Source organism: Anomalospiza imberbis, unplaced genomic scaffold, assembly GCF_031753505.1.
Source record: "Anomalospiza imberbis isolate Cuckoo-Finch-1a 21T00152 unplaced genomic scaffold, ASM3175350v1 scaffold_221, whole genome shotgun sequence".
Taxonomy (NCBI): domain Eukaryota; kingdom Metazoa; phylum Chordata; class Aves; order Passeriformes; family Viduidae; genus Anomalospiza; species Anomalospiza imberbis.
This window is the reverse complement of record NW_027099853.1, coordinates 38,288-58,556: the sequence shown is the minus strand read 5'-3', so window position 1 is coordinate 58,556 and position 20,269 is coordinate 38,288. Positions and strand designations below refer to the sequence as shown.

General features: G+C 60.0%; 1 protein-coding gene across 1 annotated transcript; it reads left to right on the top strand.

Annotated features, from left to right (window-relative positions):
* The first annotated feature begins 6,206 nt into the window (after positions 1-6,206).
* Positions 6,207-16,593, top strand: LOC137466463 (maestro heat-like repeat-containing protein family member 7). The gene is made up of 9 exons (XM_068178192.1): positions 6,207-6,571; positions 6,755-6,903; positions 7,224-7,371; positions 7,617-7,804; positions 7,894-8,031; positions 8,308-8,422; positions 15,829-15,966; positions 16,148-16,324; positions 16,459-16,593. Exons 1-9 carry the CDS (start codon positions 6,470-6,472, stop codon positions 16,591-16,593), a joined length of 1,290 nt encoding a protein of 429 aa, XP_068034293.1. The 5' UTR covers positions 6,207-6,469.
* The last annotated feature ends 3,676 nt before the right edge of the window (positions 16,594-20,269 follow it).

Below are 20,269 nucleotides of genomic sequence, written 5' to 3'. Positions count from 1 at the left end.
TCCTATTCCTCGTGCTCTGTGTAATGACCTGGAACTCTCAGTCTTTTGTGCTGGGAAGTTGGGAGAGGAAAAACCCCTCGTATGGTGTAAACTCAAGTGCGAGGGGCATTCTGCATTCAGGGGATGTTGGACACAGGGGCAGACGTGACGGTCATGCCACCACATAAGCGGCCCTCACACTGGGAGCTGCAAAGCGTGGCCACGCCAGTCTTAGGACTAGGCGGGCCCCAGCCAGCAAAGCAATCAAAAAATACTATCCAAATTAAGGGTCCGAACGGACTGCTAGCCTCAGTACATCCGTTCGTGATCCATTGTAAATTTACACTATGGGGGAGAGACGCCATGTCCCAGTGGGGAGCCAAATTGGAATTTCCGGCCCCCCCAACATTTGTAGGTGCAGCCACTGAAGAGTGCCCCACACAGAAATTAACATGGCTCACAGATAAGCCTGTCTGGGTGGAGCAGTGGCCGCTAAGTAAACAAAAACTACAGGCGCTCACAAAACTAGTGGAAGAGGAATTGGCAAAGGGACATATAGTTGAAACTAACAGCCCCTGGAACTCTCTGGTGTTTGTAATTAAAAAAACAGGGAAGGACAGGTGGCGACTCCTCCATGACCTAAGGAAAATTAATGAAGCCATAGAAAATCTGGGCTCTCTCCAACCGGGTATGCCATCTCCATCTATGCTACCCCAAAATTATAATTTAGCTGTAATTGACATTAAAGATTGCTTCTTTCAAATCCCGCTCCATCCGGATGATGCTCCCCGTTTTGCCTTCTCTGTACCCTCCATCAACAGGGAAGCCCCTATGAAGCGCTACCACTGGACAGTACTACCTCAGGGGCTAAAATGTTCCCCCACTATATGCCAGTGGTATGTCGCCAGGGTTCTGTCCCCAATGCGTGCCAAGTGGACATCCTGTATTTTCTGTCATTACATGGATGACGTGCTGATTTGTGCCCCTGACAGCGAGGTCCTACAAGCAGCTCTGGAGGACACTGTTAGGGCCTTGTCGGTGGCCGGATTCGAACTACAAAAAGAGAAGGTACAGTTACTGCCACCCTGGAAGTACCTGGGCCTAGAAATTAATAACCGAACCATTAGGCCTCAACAAATTCAGATAAGTAACAACCCCAAGACGCTGAATGACATCCAGCGCTTGTGTGGATCGCTAAATTGGATCAGGCCATGGCTGGGACTCACCACGAGAGAACTAGCCCCTCTTTTTGACTTGTTAGCAGAAAGGGAGGGGGATGAGGGTTGAGGTTCCCCAAGAGTCCTGACCCGGGAGGCCAGAGCCGCACTCGAGAAGGTCCAAACCACCATCGCGAGTAGGCAAGCCCATCGCTGTCAACCAGGGCTGCCTTTCCGCTTCATCATCTTAGGTGAGTTACCCCATTTATACGGGATAATATTCCAGTGGGACAAGGGCCAACAGGACCCCCTCTTGATAACAGAGTGGGTGTTCCTTGGCCACAGACAGTCCAAAAGTATCACCAAGCCACAAGAGCTGATGGCGCAGCTCATAATACGGGCCGGGGCTCGTCTGCAAGTACTAGCGGGTTGTGACTTCACATGTATCCACCTCCCCATCAAAACATCCACGGGGAAAATGCCCGAGGAGACCTTTGAACACCTTCTCAGACAAAATGAAAATTTGCAGTTTGCTCTAGACAGCTTCTCAGGCCAAATTCAAATTGGGCATCCTGGCCATCATCTGTTCAATACAGAATTCAAATTGTTGCCGAAAGAATTGCAAAGTAAAAAGCCACTCAAAGCACTGACAGTGTTCACAGATGGGTCAGGGAAGTCCCACAAGTCAGTAGTGACTTGGAAAGACCCAGAGACTCAGTTGTGGGAATCAGACGTTAAAGTGGTGGAAGGTTCCCCACAAGTAGCTGAGTTGGATGCTGTCGTGAGGGCTTTTAAAAAATTCGATCAACCTTTTAATCTAGTCACAGATTCGGCATATGTGGCAGGAGCAGTGTCTAGAGCTGAACATGCAATTGTAAAAGAGGTCCCAAATCAAGTCATCTTCAGGTTGCTCACAGAATTAGTACACCTGGTTTCTAACCGTGAGCATCCCTTTTATGTGGTACATGTGAGATCACACACGCATCTCCCAGGCTTTATTGCCGAAGGGAACCGCAGAGCAGATGCCTTGGCAGCCCCAGTACAGCTGGGAGGCCGGCCAAACATAGTCGAGCAGGCCAGGCTCAGCCATCAGCAGTTCCATCAAAATGCCCCAGGTCTGGTACGCCAGTTCCATCTGTGGCGTGACCAAGCCAGGGAAATTGTAGCCTCATGCCCCAACCGTCAGGAGGCAGCTCTACCAACACTGGGAGCAGGTGTGAATCCCAGAGGTCTCCGCAGTTGTGAGGTATGGCAGATGGACGTCACCAAAGTCCCCAGATTTGGGAAACTCAAGGATGTCCATGTAACCGTGGACACCTTCTCAGGAGCAGTTTTCGCCTCAGCCCACATAGGAGAAAGAGCCACAGACGTAAAAAACCACCTCATACACGCCTTTGCTACTTTAGGGGTCCCAGCCACAATAAAAACGGATAATGGTCCAGCATACACTTCCAGGGTGCTCAGTAACTTCCTGCAGGAATGGAGGGTCCAGCATAAAACCGGGATTCCTCACTCCCCCACTGGCCAGGCCATAAGAGAGAGGACTCACCAGACGCTGAAACAGGTCCTCCGGAAGCAGCGGGGAGATGTGCGAGTGCTGTCACCGCACGAGAGGCTCTGCAAGGCCTTGTTTACTATCAATTTTCTAAACTGCTCTTTTGACAGGCAAGAACTGCCAGCCCTGAGACATTTCAAACAACATCAGGAGCTCCAGCCAGAGGAGAGGCCTCCAGTATTAGTGAGGGATCCAGACTCTAAAGAAATCCAGGGTCCATTCCCACTCTTGACTTGGGGACGGGGATATGCCTGCGTATCCACGCCCTCAGGAGTCAAGTGGATCCCCAGGAGGCATGTCAAACCTTACACACCAGGACAGTCAGTGAGTCGGAGCGATACAGTGCCAGTGGATGCAACCGATGATCCCACCAACCAAGGGGTGGCATCCACTCGCAGGCGCCGCAGAAAAGGGAGAGACTCAACATCTCCCTAAAAAGCACTTTTCCCACATCTACCTCAGACCGTGTATGTCTCCAGGTCGTGTTTATAATAAAGTTGTTGTCCCAGTTCCCCTATCCCCAAACACCCAGGGAAAAAGCAGCTCCAGTACCATCCCCCCGCCCTTTCCATCTACAAAGCAGTCACAGCAGCAGAAGAAGCTAAGAGAAGAGGCCACTGTGCAAGAATCCAAACAGAAACAACTGTCTTTTTTATATTATTTAAAGCGGGGAACTGTTGCATCCCAGGTTTGGGTTCACATTATGGGTTTTTTCTTTGTTAGTTTTCCAGCTCTCTGCACCCTCGTGCATCCCCCGAGTTTTTCCCTACTCCTGTGGTTTCCGTGCCCGTCTCCCCGTTCTCGCGGTCCCACTCACCCCAAAGCCCCGTGTCCGCCCCTGCCGTGTTCCCATTGGTCGCTGTAGTACACGTCATCACCGCGATGTCTGTCTGTACCCATTGGGCGGGAGGGCTCCCCGTCCGCCCTGTCCCTTCCCTATTTGATCCCACTCCTCGGCATGCTCGAGGCCATTTGCGTCCGTGCGAAGCTGGGAGCGGCTGCAGCGTTTCCACCGCAGCTCTCGCAGCCAATAAAGCATCCAGCCGCCACACGGACGGATTTGGACGAATTCCCTGCCTCTTTGTTTCTTCCCTCGCGCCGACGTCAAAGAACGGCCAAAAGGCCACCCCGGAGCGCGACAGCAAAAGCGCCCGGAGACTGCGGCGAGCCCCGGCCCCGAAGAAAAGCTGAGACGCCCAAGCCGGGCATTCGGGAGATGACCGGGGCAGAACAAATTAAAGAGCAGCCGCGCTCCCCTTTGGCATCCCTCCCCTGCATACCTTCCTCTCGCTTCTCCCAGTAAATTTGCTGGACTTTGCACTACAGAAGAGCGTCCTCTGCCTCCTTTGCCCAGTCCTTGTCACTCCTCCACGGGTCTCTACTGCTGAGCATCTGGCTCAGAGGTCCTGGCGCAGGCAAAACCCCAGCCTGGCCAGTTGCCCACTCTCGCCACTGGCCCAGGGGCATCGCAGAGCTAGCCAGGGCTCTGGAGGACAGTGGCAATTTGGCACTTAATGGCTTCAGATCAGGGAGATACATGTTTTGCCCAGCTTCACCCAGGAGTTCAAGTTCTCCCAGGACTTTGATCAGCTGGTCACTGCAGGTAACTTTCACTAAATGCAAAAGGATGTAACAGCAGAACTTCTGGAGAATATGCCCTAGGGATAGGGAGAAAACCTTGAAAATGATCAGCAGGCTCCGGAAAACTTTAAAAAAATCAAAACCAGATGTACCCTGAGACTTTTCAGGCTTGACTCTTTGGGTCTGGAGGAAATACTTGTCTTGCATCAGCTACGACACAGACAGACATGCAGCAACTGGAGGACTGAACATCAGAGACTGGGCTAGCGTTTTTCCCAGAAGAACAGAAAGAAGATCACATTGATACATGACACTGTCTCTCTACAGTCAAATCGTCCAGGGAAATTCAGCAGCTGATGGTCTTGTGGTGCTACTGCTAATCCCTTCCATGAAAAGAAGCATTTCAGGACTGCCTAACAGCTTCTGCCTTCTCACAGACCCCAAGTGTTGCCAGCACTTGCTGCAGGTGCTCCTGCCAACAGCCCCCGATGCACGTGGGCTTTGGCTCCCTCTGGCACAGAAGCCCCCCACGGGCAATGGTCTCTGGGGCAGGAGACGGGCACCAGAGCTGCCAGGGCTCGGGGGGTGGCAGGTCTGCTTGGGCGGGGACTCTGCCACACCTGCTGGTGTCAGCGCTCCCCAGGCCCCAGGGCTCAGAGCAGCGTTCGTGCCCTGGCCCACACGTTCCTTGTCCCTGTCGCACCCACGGGTTTAGGATGGCCACCAGCCGGGACGTGTCCCAAGGAGGCCGGGGCAACTTCTGTGGAAGGCCCCGTGCCCTTCCCAGCGCGGCTGCGTCGGCAGCCCTGGGGGCTCCTTCTGCTGCCCTGAGCCTGCAGAGCAGGGCAGGGTTTGCTGATGGTCTGAGTCGTTCCTAAAGATCCTGTTGGGCTGTCTGAGACGTGGAGGCCAGGGATTCCTTCCAACCTGGGCCACTTTGGGTGGGCTGGGGGCGGCCCCAGGGCAGGTGACAATGTTTCCAAGGGCCCATTGTGACACGCTGCAGCATGGTCACCGTGGAATTGGAAGGGAACTGGCTGTCCAAGGGTCCTTTGTGACACGTGGTGACATAGGAGCTGGCAGTGACAAGAGCACGCCACAGTGCTCAGAGCAGGCGACGGGACAGGACGGGACAGAGCGGCGCCGTGAGGAGCCCCCGCACAGCGCATTTGTTTGTGTCCGACCCGGAGCTTTTCTGAGGCGTTGTTCCTGCAGCTGACCTCGAGGCCAGACCACAGGACTTGGTGACCTGTGGCCTTCCAAGGCTTCGATTCTGCAGGTGCCCCTGAGGGCAGTGTGGCACTTGGTGCCCCAGAGCTTTTCTGAGGCATCTCCCACCCCTGCCTCCAGTGCGCTCGAGGCCAGACCACAATCCCTGACAGGAGTCTCCTGTCATTGTGGCAGGAGCCCTTGAGACCAGAGCGCAGGGCTTGCTATCCTGTAGCCTTCCTGAGGCTTCTCTCTGGAAGGTGCATTCCAGGCACAGCTGCAGGACCTGCTGCTAACTTGGAGATTTTCCAAGCCATCTCTCCTGCAAGTACCCACAAATCCAGTCACTGACATGGAGCAGAGACCCCCAAGAGTGCCCAAGCTGGACTGGGTGGAGGAGGAGGAAGAAGGCCCCGGAGCTGCCCCAGCACAGGAGACTGGAAAGGTGGTGTTGATCCATCCACCACAAGAGGGTGAGTGGCAGAGCTGGGCCACAGGGCTGGTGCCTGCGGCCAGCTTGGCCCCATCCCATCCCATCCCATCCCATCCCATCCCATCCCATCCCCTCTCATCCCATCCCATCCCATCCCATCCCATCCCATCCCATCCCATCCCATCCCATCCCATCCCCTTGGGGACATGCCCATGGACAGGACGGAAGAGGGGCTGTGCCCCATCCCCCTGGGGCATCCCAGGGCTGTCCCTGCCTGGGGAGCACAGGGCTGGCCCGCGGCCCCTCAGCTCTGGCTGTGCTCGATCTTTGCCAGGTGCAGCCCTGGACCGCTCACAAGAGCAGGAACCTGCCCGTGGCCGCTTCCGCAGAGCAGCGCAGGTACCTGCAGCCATCCCCACCTGGGCTGGGCCTGCTGTCACTGCTCAGCCCAGCACCGTGTGTGGAGCACTCCATGAAACATCCCTGGCTTTTGCCCTTCTCCAACAGCTCGTTTGGGACTTCATCAGGAGCATTCGGCAGGAAGAGACCAGTGCCATGGGTGCTGGGCTCAGAGCATACCCGCCCATCTTCCGAACCAAGACCAGTGCTGCCCTGCTGTATATGCTTGTAGAGGAAGGTTTTTACAATGCAAAGCAAGTAAGCAGCCTGTGGCCAGGGTTTGATCATCCCAGGAATTGCTTGGCCTCCCAAGCCACACCTGCTGGTCCCTGTGAGCCTTTGAGGCCATCGCAGTGCGGTGGGAAGGGAAGCACTTCTCTGGGGACACTGGGAACATCGCTCCCTCTGGCAGCTTTCCACATCACCCCGTGCCTTCTCCAGGTGCCCGCCATGGTGAGATACATCCACCAGTGGCTCATGGCCAATGATTCTGCTGAGCCCAGGCTGAACAGGACTCTGCTGCATCTCACCGAAGCACAGCCAAATGACGCAGTAATGACACTGCTGCGTGTGGCCCCGTCCTGTGACAGGTATGGGGCCCACCTGCCCAGAGGGCTCAAGGCTCCCCAGCCCATCGCCCTGTACAGCTTATCCCAGGTGTCTGACCAACAGAGGGTTCCAGGGCCCTCTGGCTGCTCCCTTTCCCAGCCCTGGCATGTCAGCCCCGAGCCTGCTGCCATGCTCCCTCCCTGCTCCTCAGGGGCCTGTCCCCACAGGGCTGGGCTGCCTGGGTGCTGCTGGCGAGGGGCAGTGGGCAGAGGCAGAGCTGGCGGTCAGCCCGGGCCCCTAGAGATACCCAGGCCACGGTGCTGTGCCTGAGACCCCCTGAGACAGAGCTCTAACCCCGCAGAGCTGCCATGGCCATGTGGAAGACCATCATGTCCTCGCCCAGGACCGCGAAGCTGGCGCAGCGGATTCTCCTGGATGTGTTGGCGAGCTGGCCGGAGCACAGCTCGTGCACCTCCGATGGGGACAAAACGGGTGTCTTTGCCCTAGCTGTGAGTTTTGGCCAGTGGCCTTTGCTGGCCCCAAAGCCGCCTCTCCTGCAGCTCTCCTTCCTCCTTCCCCCACTGCATCTCCCTGCCTCAGGTGCTGGCCTGAAACCTGGCCTAGGGGCAGCTGCAGGGCCACCGGTCCTGCTGCTGCCCCTGTGTTTCTCTGGGCCTCTCCCTGCCACGCTCGGGCCCTGCCACACGGACACCTCGGCACTGAGCGCGGTCTCGGGGGGCTTTGTCCTCTGCAGGCAACTGTGGTGATGTGGAAGATCCTCCAGGAGCCCTGTGTCTCACACATCGTGAAGGTGCACTCCTCCCGTCTACTTGTGCATCTGCTCTTCCAAGTGTTCTTCAGCACAGAAGAGACGCCAGAGGAGGTTGATACCTTCTGGAAGGGATGCCAGGAGCAACACGGCCTTGCCACCAGCCCCAACAGGTGCTCCATTTCAGTCCTTCTGTCCCTGCCGCATCAACAGGGCAGGAGCCACTGCTCCCAGTGTGACCTGGGCGTTGCTCTGCACACAGGTTTGCCGTGCGGACCCTGAAGTCCCTGCTGTGCCTAGAGCAGTACAAGGATGTGGTGATGGCAATGGAACGCAGGTGTGGCTGGGACACGCTGCTCTGTGCTGACACCCAGCACTATGCCGTGGGTCTGCTGGCCAGGTGAGACCCCCTTCTCCCCGCTGCCTCTGACATTTGTGCTCTGCGCCTGGGGTGCCCCACACAGTCCCCGTGGTCGTGGGCCAGAGGGCCTTGTCACTGAGGGATGGCCAAGCAGCCTGGAAAAAGCAGGGAAATGGGGGTGCCCACAAAGAGCCAAATCTCAAATGGCCCAGGTCCCCTTGCTGTATGCTGGGGAAAGACCAGACCACTGTGAGTCAATCCTGGGAGAGGTTTGCTCCCCTGGCTCACAATCTTATGGACTTTTACTCCTGACAGGGAGATGTCCTGCATCTCCATACGCTCGTGTTCCCGGATCTTCCGCTATCTGCTCCAGCTGCTCAGCACACAGGAGCCACGCTGGGGTCTGCCCGCCCTGGCGTTCCTTGTGGAGGTGAGCCTGTTGGCCAGCGCTGCCTCGCTGAGCTGCCTCCCAGCTCTCTGCCCTCTCGTAGCCACAGCTGCCAGGACGGTGCCCACGCCCTGTGCTGCTGCCTGGGCCCAGCCCTGTGCGGTTCTGGGCTCCTGCCGGCCGGGTCCCCTGTCACTGCCCTGTGCCTTTCAGGTCCTCAAGCACCTGGACTTGAGTGAACGCGAGGCTGACCGAGTCCTGCAAATCTTCTCAAGGCACCTGCGCAGCGAGTGCAGGGAGAGGCGTCGCCTGGCACTCAAGGGCCTTCTCAAGCTCACTGACAATCCCTCGACGGTGAGAAGGGGGCAGTGGCTGAAGCCGTGCAGGCAGCATGGGGCTGGGGAACACAGTCGCTTGGGCTTGGCTGTAGTTTGGGCGCTGGGGCAGCTGCTCCCAGCTCTCCTGCCTCCCACTTCAGCTGCCCGAGTGCTTCGGGACAGGCCTTTGGCCTCTAGGCCCTCTGGCAGCAGGGTGGCCGTTCACAAACTTGTGTTCTACACAGACCAAAAAAATGTGGAGCCTGACTGAAAGTCTTGTGGAGCTCCTGCGGGATGCAGATGGAGAGATTGTTAAGATAATAGTCATGGTACTCAGCTTTATAATCTTGGACAGCGACAGATGGATAGGCAGCCCCATCGCCCTGCAGCTGGCTGAGGCACTTGTGCTACTCTTTGACCTCGTAAGGCTCTGTGCCCCCAGCCACGGCCACTGGGTACTGCCCAGACACTTGGTGCCCTGTGGATTTGCAGGCACGCGCCCAGCTGAGCCCCCTTGCAGCCCATGCTGAGGTCTTCTTTTTGTCTCTTAATACAGGACAATAGCCAGGTACAGCTGCTCTCCATTTGTCTCTTCAGAACATTGCTGACTCTTCCACTGGGAAGGGAAAGCAAGGCCCTGAAGTTACAAGCGCGCCACAGCCTGCTGCCACTCTTCTTCCACTGCCATGATGAGAATCGGCGCGTGGCAGAGGTGAGGACTTCGTGGGCTGCTGCTGTCCCCCGGGCAGGGGGCTCGGCTGTCTCCTGCCATGGCGGGCTGCAGCCTCCTCCAGGCCTCGGCACAGGCACGTGGGTCCTGTGCCCTGGGCTGTGGGGCCATCCCCGTATCTCTGCTGCTCTCCAGGCTTCTCGGGAAACGCTGCTTTGTGTGCCCGAGTTCCTGAAGATAAGAGATCTGGCGAGACTGGTGAAGAAGGAGAAACTCTGGATTTTCGCCTACTGCCGAGTAAGGATGGCCTGGAAGCCCCAGGCTCAGCCAGGAGAAGCCCCCTGAGCGCGGTGCTGGGTGTGTGGGCTGGCAGCTGTGCCCCTGCCCGGTGCTGCACCCAGAGGCCACGCAGGCTCTTTTCCAGGCTCCCGTGGCCCCAGCCCGGTGCCGATGGAGCCCCGGCCCGGCGGGGCTGTGGGGCGGCCCCGCGGCTCCCCGGGCAGCAGCCGGCCCTCTGCCCCCTCCAGAGCCCGGTGCCAGCGGCTGCTGGCCGGGCCTCGGGGCTGTGCGGGCAGGGGAGGCCGGGGCAGGGCACAGGGAGCGCCCGGCCCAGGGGCCGCGCCCACGCCAACCCTTCCCTCCTGCCGCTTTCTGCAGCTGGAAGAGGACAGGAGCCGAGCGGCCGAGATCCTGCGCCAGGCCCTGCCCTACCTGGACAGCCCACAGGAGCCCCTGCGAGAGGCGGCCGTCAGGTTCATGGGTGAGCCACGAGCCCGGGCTCCCTCCCCGCCTCGCCGCAGCTCGGCCCCAGCCCCGGCTGCTGCCCCGGCAGCGCCATCCGGGCCCGGCGCCGTGGAGCCCCGCCCGGCCTTGGCGCTGCTGCCGCCCTCCGGCAGCCGTGCCGTGGGGCGGCAGCGTGCGGCAAGGGCACAGGCTTAGCCCTGCCGGGCCACCAGGGCGTGTGGCCACAGGGCTGGCAGCGCCGCTGGCAGGGAGCTGTGCCGCTGGGGCCGTGACAGCCTCTGTGTTCACAGGGATCGCCGGGCGGAGCTTGAGGGGGCAGCAGGCAGAGCTCCAACTGATCTACAATGGTGAGTGAGGGCAGCGGACTGACAGCGGGGGCTGGCAGGAGGAGCTGCCATCCCTGCCCCGGCTGCGGAGGGCTCTGGTCCCTGTGTGGACCAGGGCTGGCCTGGGCAGAGCACACAGAGATTTCAGGGACATGTGGGGGATTCGTGGCCCGCAGCTTCGGGCTGACCCCGTTGGTCCCTACTCCCTCCTGACCATGGCAAGAGCAGGCCGGGATGGCCCTGGCAGGGGCCTCTCCTCAGCTCCCCACAGATCCAGGATCTGACCGTGGCTCTGATCCTCTCTCTTTCAGCCCTTGAAGAAATGGCAAACGACATCAGCCTCACCGTTGGAAGCCTGGCAATTGACACATTGTGCATCCTCAAGGCAGTAGAGCAGGCTCCCATCCCAATGTTCCAGAGGCTGCGGGATCAGCTGCGCAGGGCATGGCAGACACGGCCTCGTCTGTCGCGGCTTGGCTGGCTGAACAGCTGGAACTCTGTGGAGGGCTGATCCAGGAGGCTGTCTTTGCTGGGGCCACCTGAGCTAGCAGCGATTTTATTTTTCTGTATAATTGATCTTTTCTTCATTTTCTTTTCCTATACTATGTAAATATAGAATGTATTATAATAGACAGACTCCCAGGATCTTTCTTTGGCTGCCCAGAGTGTGCAGGGCATAGGGGAGGAGGGGGAAATTTTGCTTGGGCTCAGCCAGGTGCCCAGGCGTGCAATGTTGCAGGGAAAAGGGCCAGAGGCCCCTTGACCTTTAGTGGTTCTGCTGAAGCCTTTGTGCCGCCCACAGAGCGGGTGGGCAGGGCCGGAGCTGCGGGGATCCCTGCGGGAGCGGTGCCTGGAGATGGCCACAAGCCCTGTCCCAGGCAGGAAGCACCATCCGTGTGCTCCTGCCCGTGTGTTGCTGGCTGGATTGCTGAGGGCTCCGAGGTGCCTCTTGATGGGGCTCCTCTGGAGCTCCTGCGGGGCTGTGGCACTGCTGCCGGGCAGGTTGGCCGGGCTGGGGGAGACCCTGAGAGGCTGGGGCAGTGGGCAGCCCTGAGCAAGTGGGTGTCAGAGGCCACCAGCAGCCCCCAGGCAGCCGTCTTGTTCCCAGCACCCGGCTGCTCTGGCGCTTCCCCAGATCGTCTCCCAGGCCTGCGGCAGAAGCCCTCGATGCTGGGACACCACCCCAGCAGGAGGGTGGGGACACCCCAAGTGCCCAGGCTGGGCTGGCTGGGGACACGGAGGGCAGGGGGTGGTTGCCTGGGCTTGGCCTCTGGCTGCTGCCAATAAGGGGCAGGGGGCAGAGGCAGGGCTGGCGGCCGGCCCCGGCTCTCGCGGCTGCCCAGGCCACGGTGCTGTGACCGAGGCCCCCCTGACACAGAGCTCTGGGGCCGCAGAGCTGCTGTCACCATGGGGAAGGCGGCCGTGTCTCCTTGAGCAGGGCTGCGGAGGCGCTGCTGCCCCGGCGCCTCTGGACCCCACAGGAACAGCACCGGAGCGTGCTCAGGCACAGCAGCACCCTGAACGCCGGCACCTGCTCAATGAGGCTCCCGCACCCGCCGGGATGCCAGACGGGGGGAGACTGTGGGCGCAATTGCCCGTGCTTTGGCAAAAGGCTCCATCAGCCTTCACCACAATGGCTTTCTCTTGACTTGCCAGCCTCACAGCAACGCTTGGCTTCCATGGCCGTGCTTGAGGGCAGAGTCACCACTTTCCACAGGCGGACGTCCCAAGGCAGCGGCACTGGTGCCATGGTGAGAGAGAGACTCTGATGGGGCACGAGCCCTGCGCTGCAGCTGCCCTCCCTCTCCTCCATGCAGGCACCTTAAAGACACATGTGTCAGCTCTGAAACTAAATCCTGGACGTGCTTGCAACAAAGAACAAAGGAGGCGCCAGAGAAAAGCTGGGACTTGTATGGCTCAGTTTTGCTCTCCACTTGGGGAATCACAGAATGCCACAGCACTCTGTGTTGCAAAGTATCATAAAGATCATCCAGTTCCCACCTCCCTGCCACGGCCACAGGTGCTGTGCAGGCACAGCTGTCACTAGGCCATGTTTACCTTTTCTCTCCTGGATTTCAAGCTAACATGAAAAAATCGGCTGGTTACAGCTGAATTTTGTGGCTCACAGAACTTGGAATAGCAGTCTCCAGCGGGCCATGGGATGTCCATTCGGCCTTTGCTAGATCATCCCAATGGACCTCAGCTCTCCCTGATAGGTTTATAGAATGTTAATCCTGCCCTAGATTCCTCCCCTGCCATGCCCTCCTTGGTTGGTTGCCCTATACCACTCCCCCCTATAAAAACCTCTGCAGACCCCCGGAGCTTTTCTGAGGCGTTGTTCCTGCAGCTGACCTCGAGGCCAGACCACAGGACTTGGTGACCTGTGGCCTTCCAAGGCTTCGATTCTGCAGGTGCCCCTGAGGGCAGTGTGGCACTTGGTGCCCCAGAGCTTTTCTGAGGCATCTCCCACCCCTGCCTCCAGTGCCCTCGAGGCCAGACCACAATCCCTGACAGGAGTCTCCTGTCATTGTGGCAGGAGCCCTTGAGACCAGAGCGCAGGGCTTGCTGTCCTGTAGCCTTCCTGAGGCTTCTCTCTGGAAGGTGCATTCCAGGCACAGCTGCAGGACCTGCTGCTAACTTGGAGATTTTCCAAGGCACCTCTCCTGCAAGTGCCCACAAATCCAGTCACTGACATGGAGCAGAGACCCCCAAGAGTGCCCAAGCTGGACTGGGTGGAGGAGGAGGAAGAAGGCCCCGGAGCTGCCCCAGCACAGGAGACTGGAAAGGTGGTGTTGATCCATCCACCACAGGAGGGTGAGTGGCAGAGCTGGGCCACAGGGCTGGTGCCTGCGGCCAGCTTGGCCCCATCCCATCCCATCCCATCCCATCCCATCCCATCCCATCCCATCCCATCCCCTTGGGGATATGCCCATGGACAGGGCGGAAGAGGGGCTGTGGCCCATCCCCCTGGGTCATCCCAGGGCTGTCCCTGCCTGGGGAGCACAGGGCTGGCCCGCGGCCCCTCAGCTCTGGCTGTGGCCGATCTTTGCCAGGTGCAGCCCTGGACCGCACACAAGAGCAGGAACCTGCCCGTGGCCGCTTCCGCAGAGCAGCGCAGGAACCTGCAGCCATCCCCACCTGGGCTGGGCCTGCTGTCACTGCTCAGCCCAGCACCGTGTGTGGAGCACTCCATGCAACATGCCTGGCTTCTCGCCATTCCCCAACAGCTCATTTGCAAATTCATCAAGAGAATTCGGCAGGAAGAGACCAGTGCCATGGGTGCTGGGCTCAGAGCATACCCGCCCATCTTCCGAACCAAGACCAGTGCTGCCCTGCTGTATATGCTTGTAGAGGAAGGTTTTTACAATGCAAAGCAAGTAAGCAGCCTGTGGCCAGGGTTTGATCATCCCAGGAATTGCTTGGCCTCCCAAGCCACACCTGCTGGTCCCTGTGAGCCTTTGAGGCCATCGCAGTGCGGTGGGAAAGGAAGCACTTCTCTGGGGACACTGGGAACATCGCTCCCTCTGGCAGCTTTCCACATCGCCCCGTGCCTTCTCCAGGTGCCCGCCATGGTGAGATACATCCACCAGTGGCTCATGGCCAATGATTCTGCTGAGCACAGGCTGAACAGGACTCTGCTGCATCTCGCCGAAGCACAGCCAAATGACGCAGTAATGACACTGCTGCGTGTGGCCCCGTCCTGTGACAGGTATGGGGCCCACCTGCCCAGAGGGCTCAGGGCTCCCCAGCCCATCGCCCTGTACAGCTTATCCCAGGTGTCTGACCAACAGAGAGTTCCAGGGCCCTCTGGCTGCTCCCTTTCCCAGCCCTGGCATGCCAGCCCCGAGCCTGCTGCCATGCTCCCTCGCTGCTCCTCAGGGGCCTGTCCCCACAGGGCTGGGCTGCCTGGGTGCTGCTGGCGAGGGGCAGTGGGCAGAGGCAGAGCTGGCGGTCAGCCCGGGCCCCTAGAGATACCCAGGCCACGGTGCTGTGCCTGAGACCCCCTGAGACAGAGCTCTAACCCCGCAGAGCTGCCATGGCCATGTGGAAGACCATCATGTCCTCGCCCAGGACCGCGAAGCTGGCGCAGCGGATTCTCCTGGATGTGCTGGGGAGCTGGCCGAAGCACAGCACGTGCACCTCCGATGGGGACAAAACGGGTGTCTTTGCCCTAGCTGTGAGTTTTGGCCAGTGGCCTTTGCTGGCCCCAAAGCCGCCTCTCCTGCAGCTCTCCTTCCTCCTTCCCCCACTGCATCTCCCTGCCTCAGGTGCTGGCCTGAAACCTGGCCTAGGGGCAGCTGCAGGGCCACCGGTCCCGCTGCTGCCCCTGTGTTTCTCTGGGCCTCTCCCTGCCACGCTCGGGCCCTGCCACACGGACACCTCGGCACTGAGCGCGGTCTCGGGGGGCTTTGTCCTTTGCAGGCAACTGTGGTGATGTGGAAGATCCTCCAGGAGCCCTGAGTCTCACACATCGTGAAGGTGCACTCCTCCCGTCTACTTGTGCATCTGCTCTTCCAAGTGTTCTTCAGCACAGAAGAGACGCCAGAGGAGGTTGATACCTTCTGGAAGGGATGCCAGGAGCAACACGGCCTTGCCACCAGCCCCAACAGGTGCTCCATTTCAGTCCTCCTGTCCCTGCCGCATCAACAGGGCAGGAGCCACTGCTCCCAGTGTGACCCGGGCCTTGCTCTGCACACAGGTTTGCCGTGCGGACCCTGAAGTCCCTGCTGTGCCTAGAGCAGTACAAGGATGTGGTGATGGCAATGGAACGCAGGTGTGGCTGGGACACGCTGCTCTGTGCTGACACCCAGCACTATGCCGTGGGTCTGCTGGCCAGGTGAGACCCCCTTCTCCCCACTGCCTCTGACATGTGTGCTCTGCCCCTGGGGGGCCCCACACAGTCCCTGTGGTCGTGGGCCAGAGGGCCTTGTCACTGAGGGATGGCCAAGCAGACTGGAAAAGGCTGGGAGAAGAGAGAGCACAGAAGGAGACACCTCCTAAAGGGCCCAAGTCCCCTTGTAGGGTAGTGGTGGAAGACCAGACCTCTGTGAACCTATCCTTGGAGAGATTTCTTCAGGGTCCTGGTCCCTTTTTCGCCCTCCTAGGGAGATGCGCCATGCTTGTCTTGAGTTGTGTTGCAGTATTGCACTCCACCTCCTCTGTCTGCTCAGCACACAAGAGCCATGCTGGGATCTGCCCGCCCTGGCATTCCTTGTGGAGGTGAGCCTGTTGGCCAGCGCTGCCTCGCTGAGCTGCCTCCCAGCTCTCTGCCCTCTCGTAGCCACAGCGGCCAGGACGGTGTCCACGCCCTGTGCTGCTGCCTGGGCCCAGCCCTGTGCGGTTCTGGGCTCCTGCCGGCCGGGTCCCCTGTCACTGCCCTGTGCCTTTCAGGTCCTCGAGTGCCTAGATTCAAGTGAATGTGGTGACAGTGTTGTGGAGGTCTCTTCAAGGTACCTGCAGAGCGAGTGCAGGGAGAGGCGTCGCCTGGCGCTCAGGGCCCTTCTCGAGCTCATTGACGATCCCTCGATGGTGAGAAGGGGGCAGTGGCTGAAGCTGCGCTGGGAATGTAGTCACTTGGGCGTGGCTTCAGGCGCTGGGGCAGCTGCTCCCAGCTCTCCCGTTTTGGCTTCCTGAGTGCCTTGGGACAGGCCTTTGGCCTCTAGGCCATGCCGCAGCAGGGTGGTGTTTCAACAACTTGTGTTCCACACAGGCTGAAAAAATGTGGAGCCTGACTGAAAGCCTCATGGACCTACTGTGGGACAGTGATGCAGAGATAGCTGGGATGACACTTATCACACTCAGCTTTATATTCTTGCACAAATACATGCTGATGTCAACTCCCATTGCCCTGCAGCTGGCTGAGGCACTTGTGCCACTCTTTGACCATGTAAGGTTCTGTGCCCATAGACACAGTCACTGGGTGCTGCCTGGAGACCTGGTGCCCTGTGGATTTGCAGGCCTGTGCCCAGGCAGGCCTGGAGGAGCCAAAGCGGAGGTATTTTTTTCCTTTTTTTCATACAGGATAATAGCCAGGTACAGCTGCTCTCCATAACACTCTTTAGAGACACGATGGGGTTTTTGGAAAAGGAAGAAAAGCCTTTGGAAAGGCCTGTGCACCAGAGCCTGCTTCCACTCTTCTTCCACTGCCATGATTAGAATGGGCGCGTGGCAGAGGTGAGGACTTCAGGGGCTGCTGCTGTCCCCCTGGCAGGGGGCACGGCTGTCTCCTGCCCTGGCGGGCTGCAGCCTCCTCCAGGCCTTGGCACAGGCACGTGGGTCCTGTGCCCTGGGCTGTGGGGCCATCCCCGTATCTCTGCTGCTCTCCAGGCTTCTCGGGAAATGCTGCTTTGTGTGACCGAGTTCCTGAAGAGAAGGGATCTTGAGAGACTGGTGAAGAAGGAGAAATTCTGGATCTTCGCCAACTGCCTAGTAAGGACGGCCGGGAAGCCCCAGGCTCAGCCGGGAGAAGCCCCCTGAGCGCGGTGCTCGGTGTGTGGGCTGGCAGCGGTGCCCCTGCCCGGTGCTGCACACCGGAGGCCGCGTGGGTTCTTCTCCAGGCTCCCGTGGGGCCCGGCCGGGTGCCCATGGAGCCCCGGCCCGGCGGGGCTGTGGGGCGGCTCTGTGGCTCCCCGGGCAGCAGCCAGCCCTCTGCCCCCTCCAGAGCCCGGCGCCAGCGGCTGCTGGCCGGGCCTCGGGGCTGTGCGGGCAGGGGAGGCCGGGGCAGGGCACAGGGAGCGCCCGGCCCAGGGACCGAGCCCACGCACACCCTTCCCTCCTGCTGCTCTCTCCAGCTGGAACAGGACAGGAGCCGAGCGGCTGAGATCCTGCGCCAGGCCCTGCCCTACCTGGACAGCCCACAGGAGCCCCTGCGAGAGGCGGCCATCAGGTTCATGGGTGAGCCACGAGCCCGGGCTCCCTCCCCGCCCCGCCGCAGCTCGGCCCCAGCCCCGGCTGCTGCCCCGGCAGCGCCATCCGGGCCCGGCGCCGTGGAGCCCCGCCTGGCCTCGGCGCTGCTGCCGCCCTCCGGCAGCCGTGCCCTGGGGCGGCAGCGTGCGGCAAGGGCCCGGGCTGAGCCCTGCCGGGCCACCAGGGCGTGTGGCCACAGGGCTGGCAGCGCCGCTGGCAGGGAGCTGTGCCGCTGGGGCCGTGACAGCCTCTGTGTTCACAGGGATCGCCGGGAGGAGCTTGAGGGGGCAGCAGGCAGAGCTCCAGCTGATCTACAATGGTGAGTGAGGGCAGCGGACTGACAGCGGGGGCTGGCGGGAGGAGCTGCCATCCCTGCCCCAGCTGCGGAGGGCTCTGGTCCCTGTGTGGACCAGGGCTGGCCTGGGCAGAGCACACAGAGATTTCAGGGACACATGGGGGATTCGTGGCCCGCAGCTTCGGGCTGACCCCGTTGGTCCCTACTCCCTCCGGACCATGGCAAGAGCAGGCAGGGATGGCCCTGGCAGGGGTCTCTCCTCGGCTCCCCGCAGATCCAGGATCTAACCGTGGCTCTGATCCTCTCTCTTTCAGCCCTTGAAGAAATGGCAAATGACATCAGCCTCACCGTTGGACGCCTGGCAATTGACACATTGTGCATTCTCAAGGCAGTAGAGCAGGCTCCCATCCCAATGTTCCAGAGGCTGCAGGATCAGCTGCGCAGGGCATGGCAGACACGGCCTCGTCTGTCGCAGCTTGGCTGGCTGAACAGCTGGAACTCTGTGGAGGGCTGATCCAGGAGGCTGTCTTTGCTGGGGCCACCTGAGCTAGCAGCGATTTTATTTTTCTGTATAATTGATCTTTTCTTCATTTTCTTTTCCTATACTATGTAAATATAGAATGTATTATAATAGACAGACTCCCAGACAGATCTTTCTTTTGCTGCCCAGAGCGTGCAGGGCATAGGGGAGGAGGGGGAAATTTTGCTTGGGCTCAGCCAGGTGCCCAGGCGTGCAATGTTGCAGGGAAAATGGCCAGAGGCCCCTTGACCTTTAGTGGTTCTGCTGAAGCCTTTGTGCCGCCCACAGAGCGGGTGGGCAGGGCCGGAGCTGCGGGGATCCCTGCGGGAGCGGTGCCTGGAGATGGCCACAAGCCCTGTCCCAGGCAGGAAGCGCCATCCGTGTGCTCCTGCCCGTGTGTTGCTGGCTGGATTGCTGAGGGCTCCGAGGTGCCTCTTGATGGGGCTCCTCTGGAGCTCCTGCGGGGCTGTGGCACTGCTGCCGGGCAGGTTGGCCGGGCTGGGGGAGACCCTGAGAGGCTGGGGCAGTGGGCAGCCCTGAGCAAGTGGGTGTCAGAGGCCACCAGCAGCCCCCAGGCAGCCGCCTTGTTCCCAGCACCCGGCTGCTCTGGCGCTTCCCCAGATCGTCTCCCAGGCCTGCGGCAGAAGCCCTCGATGCTGGGACACCACCCCGGAAGGAGGGAGGAGACACCACAAGTGCCCAGGCTGGGCTGGCTGGGGACACGGAGGGCAGGGGGCGGTTGGCTGGGCTTGGCCTCTGGCTGCTGCCAATAAGGGGCAGGGGGCAGAGGCAGGGCTGGCGGCCGGCCCCGGCTCTCGCAGCTGCCCAGGCCACGGTGCTGTGACCGAGGCCCCCCTGACACAGAGCTCTGGGGCCGCAGAGCTGCTGTCACCATGGGGAAGGCGGCCGTGTCTCACTGAGCAGGGCTGCGGAGGCGCTGCTGCCCCGGCGCCTCTGGACCCCACAGGAACAGCACCGGAGCGTGCTCAGGCACAGCAGCACCCTGAACGCCGGCACCTGCTCAACGAGGCTCCCGCACCCGCCGGGATGCCAGACGGGGGGAGACTGTGGGCGCAATTGCCCGTGCTTTGGCAAAAGGCTCCATCAGCGTTCACCACAATGGCTTTCTCTTGACTTGCCAGCCTCACAGCAACGCTTGGCTTCCATGGCCGTGCTTGAGGGCAGAGTCACCACCTTCCACAGGCGGACGTCCCGAGGCAGCAGCATTGGTGCCATGGTGAGAGAGAGACTCTGATGGGGCACGAGCCTTGCGCTGCAGCTGCCCTCCCTCTCCCTCATGCAGGCACCGTAAAGACACATGTGTCAGCTCTGAAACTAAATCCTGGATGTGCTTGCAACAAAGAACAAAGGAGGCGCCGGAGAAAAGCTGGGTCTTCTATGGCTCAGTTTTGCTCTCCACTTGGGGAATCACAGAATGCCACAGCACTTTGTGCTGCAAAGTATCAGAAAGATCATCCAGTTCCCACCGCCCTGCCACGGCCACAGCTGCTGTGCAGGCGCAGCTGTCACTAGGATTGGAAGAACACTTTTCCATGTTTACCTTTTCTCTCCTGGATTTCAAGCTAACATGAAAAAATCGGCTGGTTACAGCTGAATTTTGTGGCTCACAGAACTTGGAATAGCAGTCTCCAGCGGGCCATGGGATGTCCATTCGGCCTTTGCTAGATCATCCCAATGGACCTCAGCTCTCCCTGATAGGTTTATAGAATATTAATCCTGCCCTAGATTCCTCCCCTGCCATGCCCTCCTTGGTTGGTTGCCCTATACCACTCCCCCCTATAAAAACCTCTGCAGACCCCCGGAGCTTTTCTGAGGCGTTGTTCCTGCAGCTGACCTCGAGGCCAGACCACAGGACTTGGTGACCTGTGGCCTTCCAAGGCTTCGATTCTGCAGGTGCCCCTGAGGGCAGTGTGGCACTTGGTGCCCCAGAGCTTTTCTGAGGCATCTCCCACCCCTGCCTCCAGTGCCCTCGAGGCCAGACCACAATCCCTGACAGGAGTCTCCTGTCATTGTGGCAGGAGCCCTTGAGACCAGAGCGCAGGGCTTGCTGTCCTGTAGCCTTCCTGAGGCTTCTCTCTGGAAGGTGCATT

Excerpts from the sequence above, each read along its gene's own strand:
- LOC137466463 (XM_068178192.1), top strand. The coding sequence starts at position 6,470 with ATGGGTGCTGGGCTCAGAGCATACCCGCCCATCTTCCGAACCAAGACC. Across the intron at positions 6,904-7,223 it reads GTGGCCCCGTCCTGTGACAG|AGCTGCCATGGCCATGTGGA; the intron begins GTATGGGGCCCA and ends CTAACCCCGCAG. Across the intron at positions 8,423-15,828 it reads CCCTGGCGTTCCTTGTGGAG|GTCCTCGAGTGCCTAGATTC; the intron begins GTGAGCCTGTTG and ends TGTGCCTTTCAG.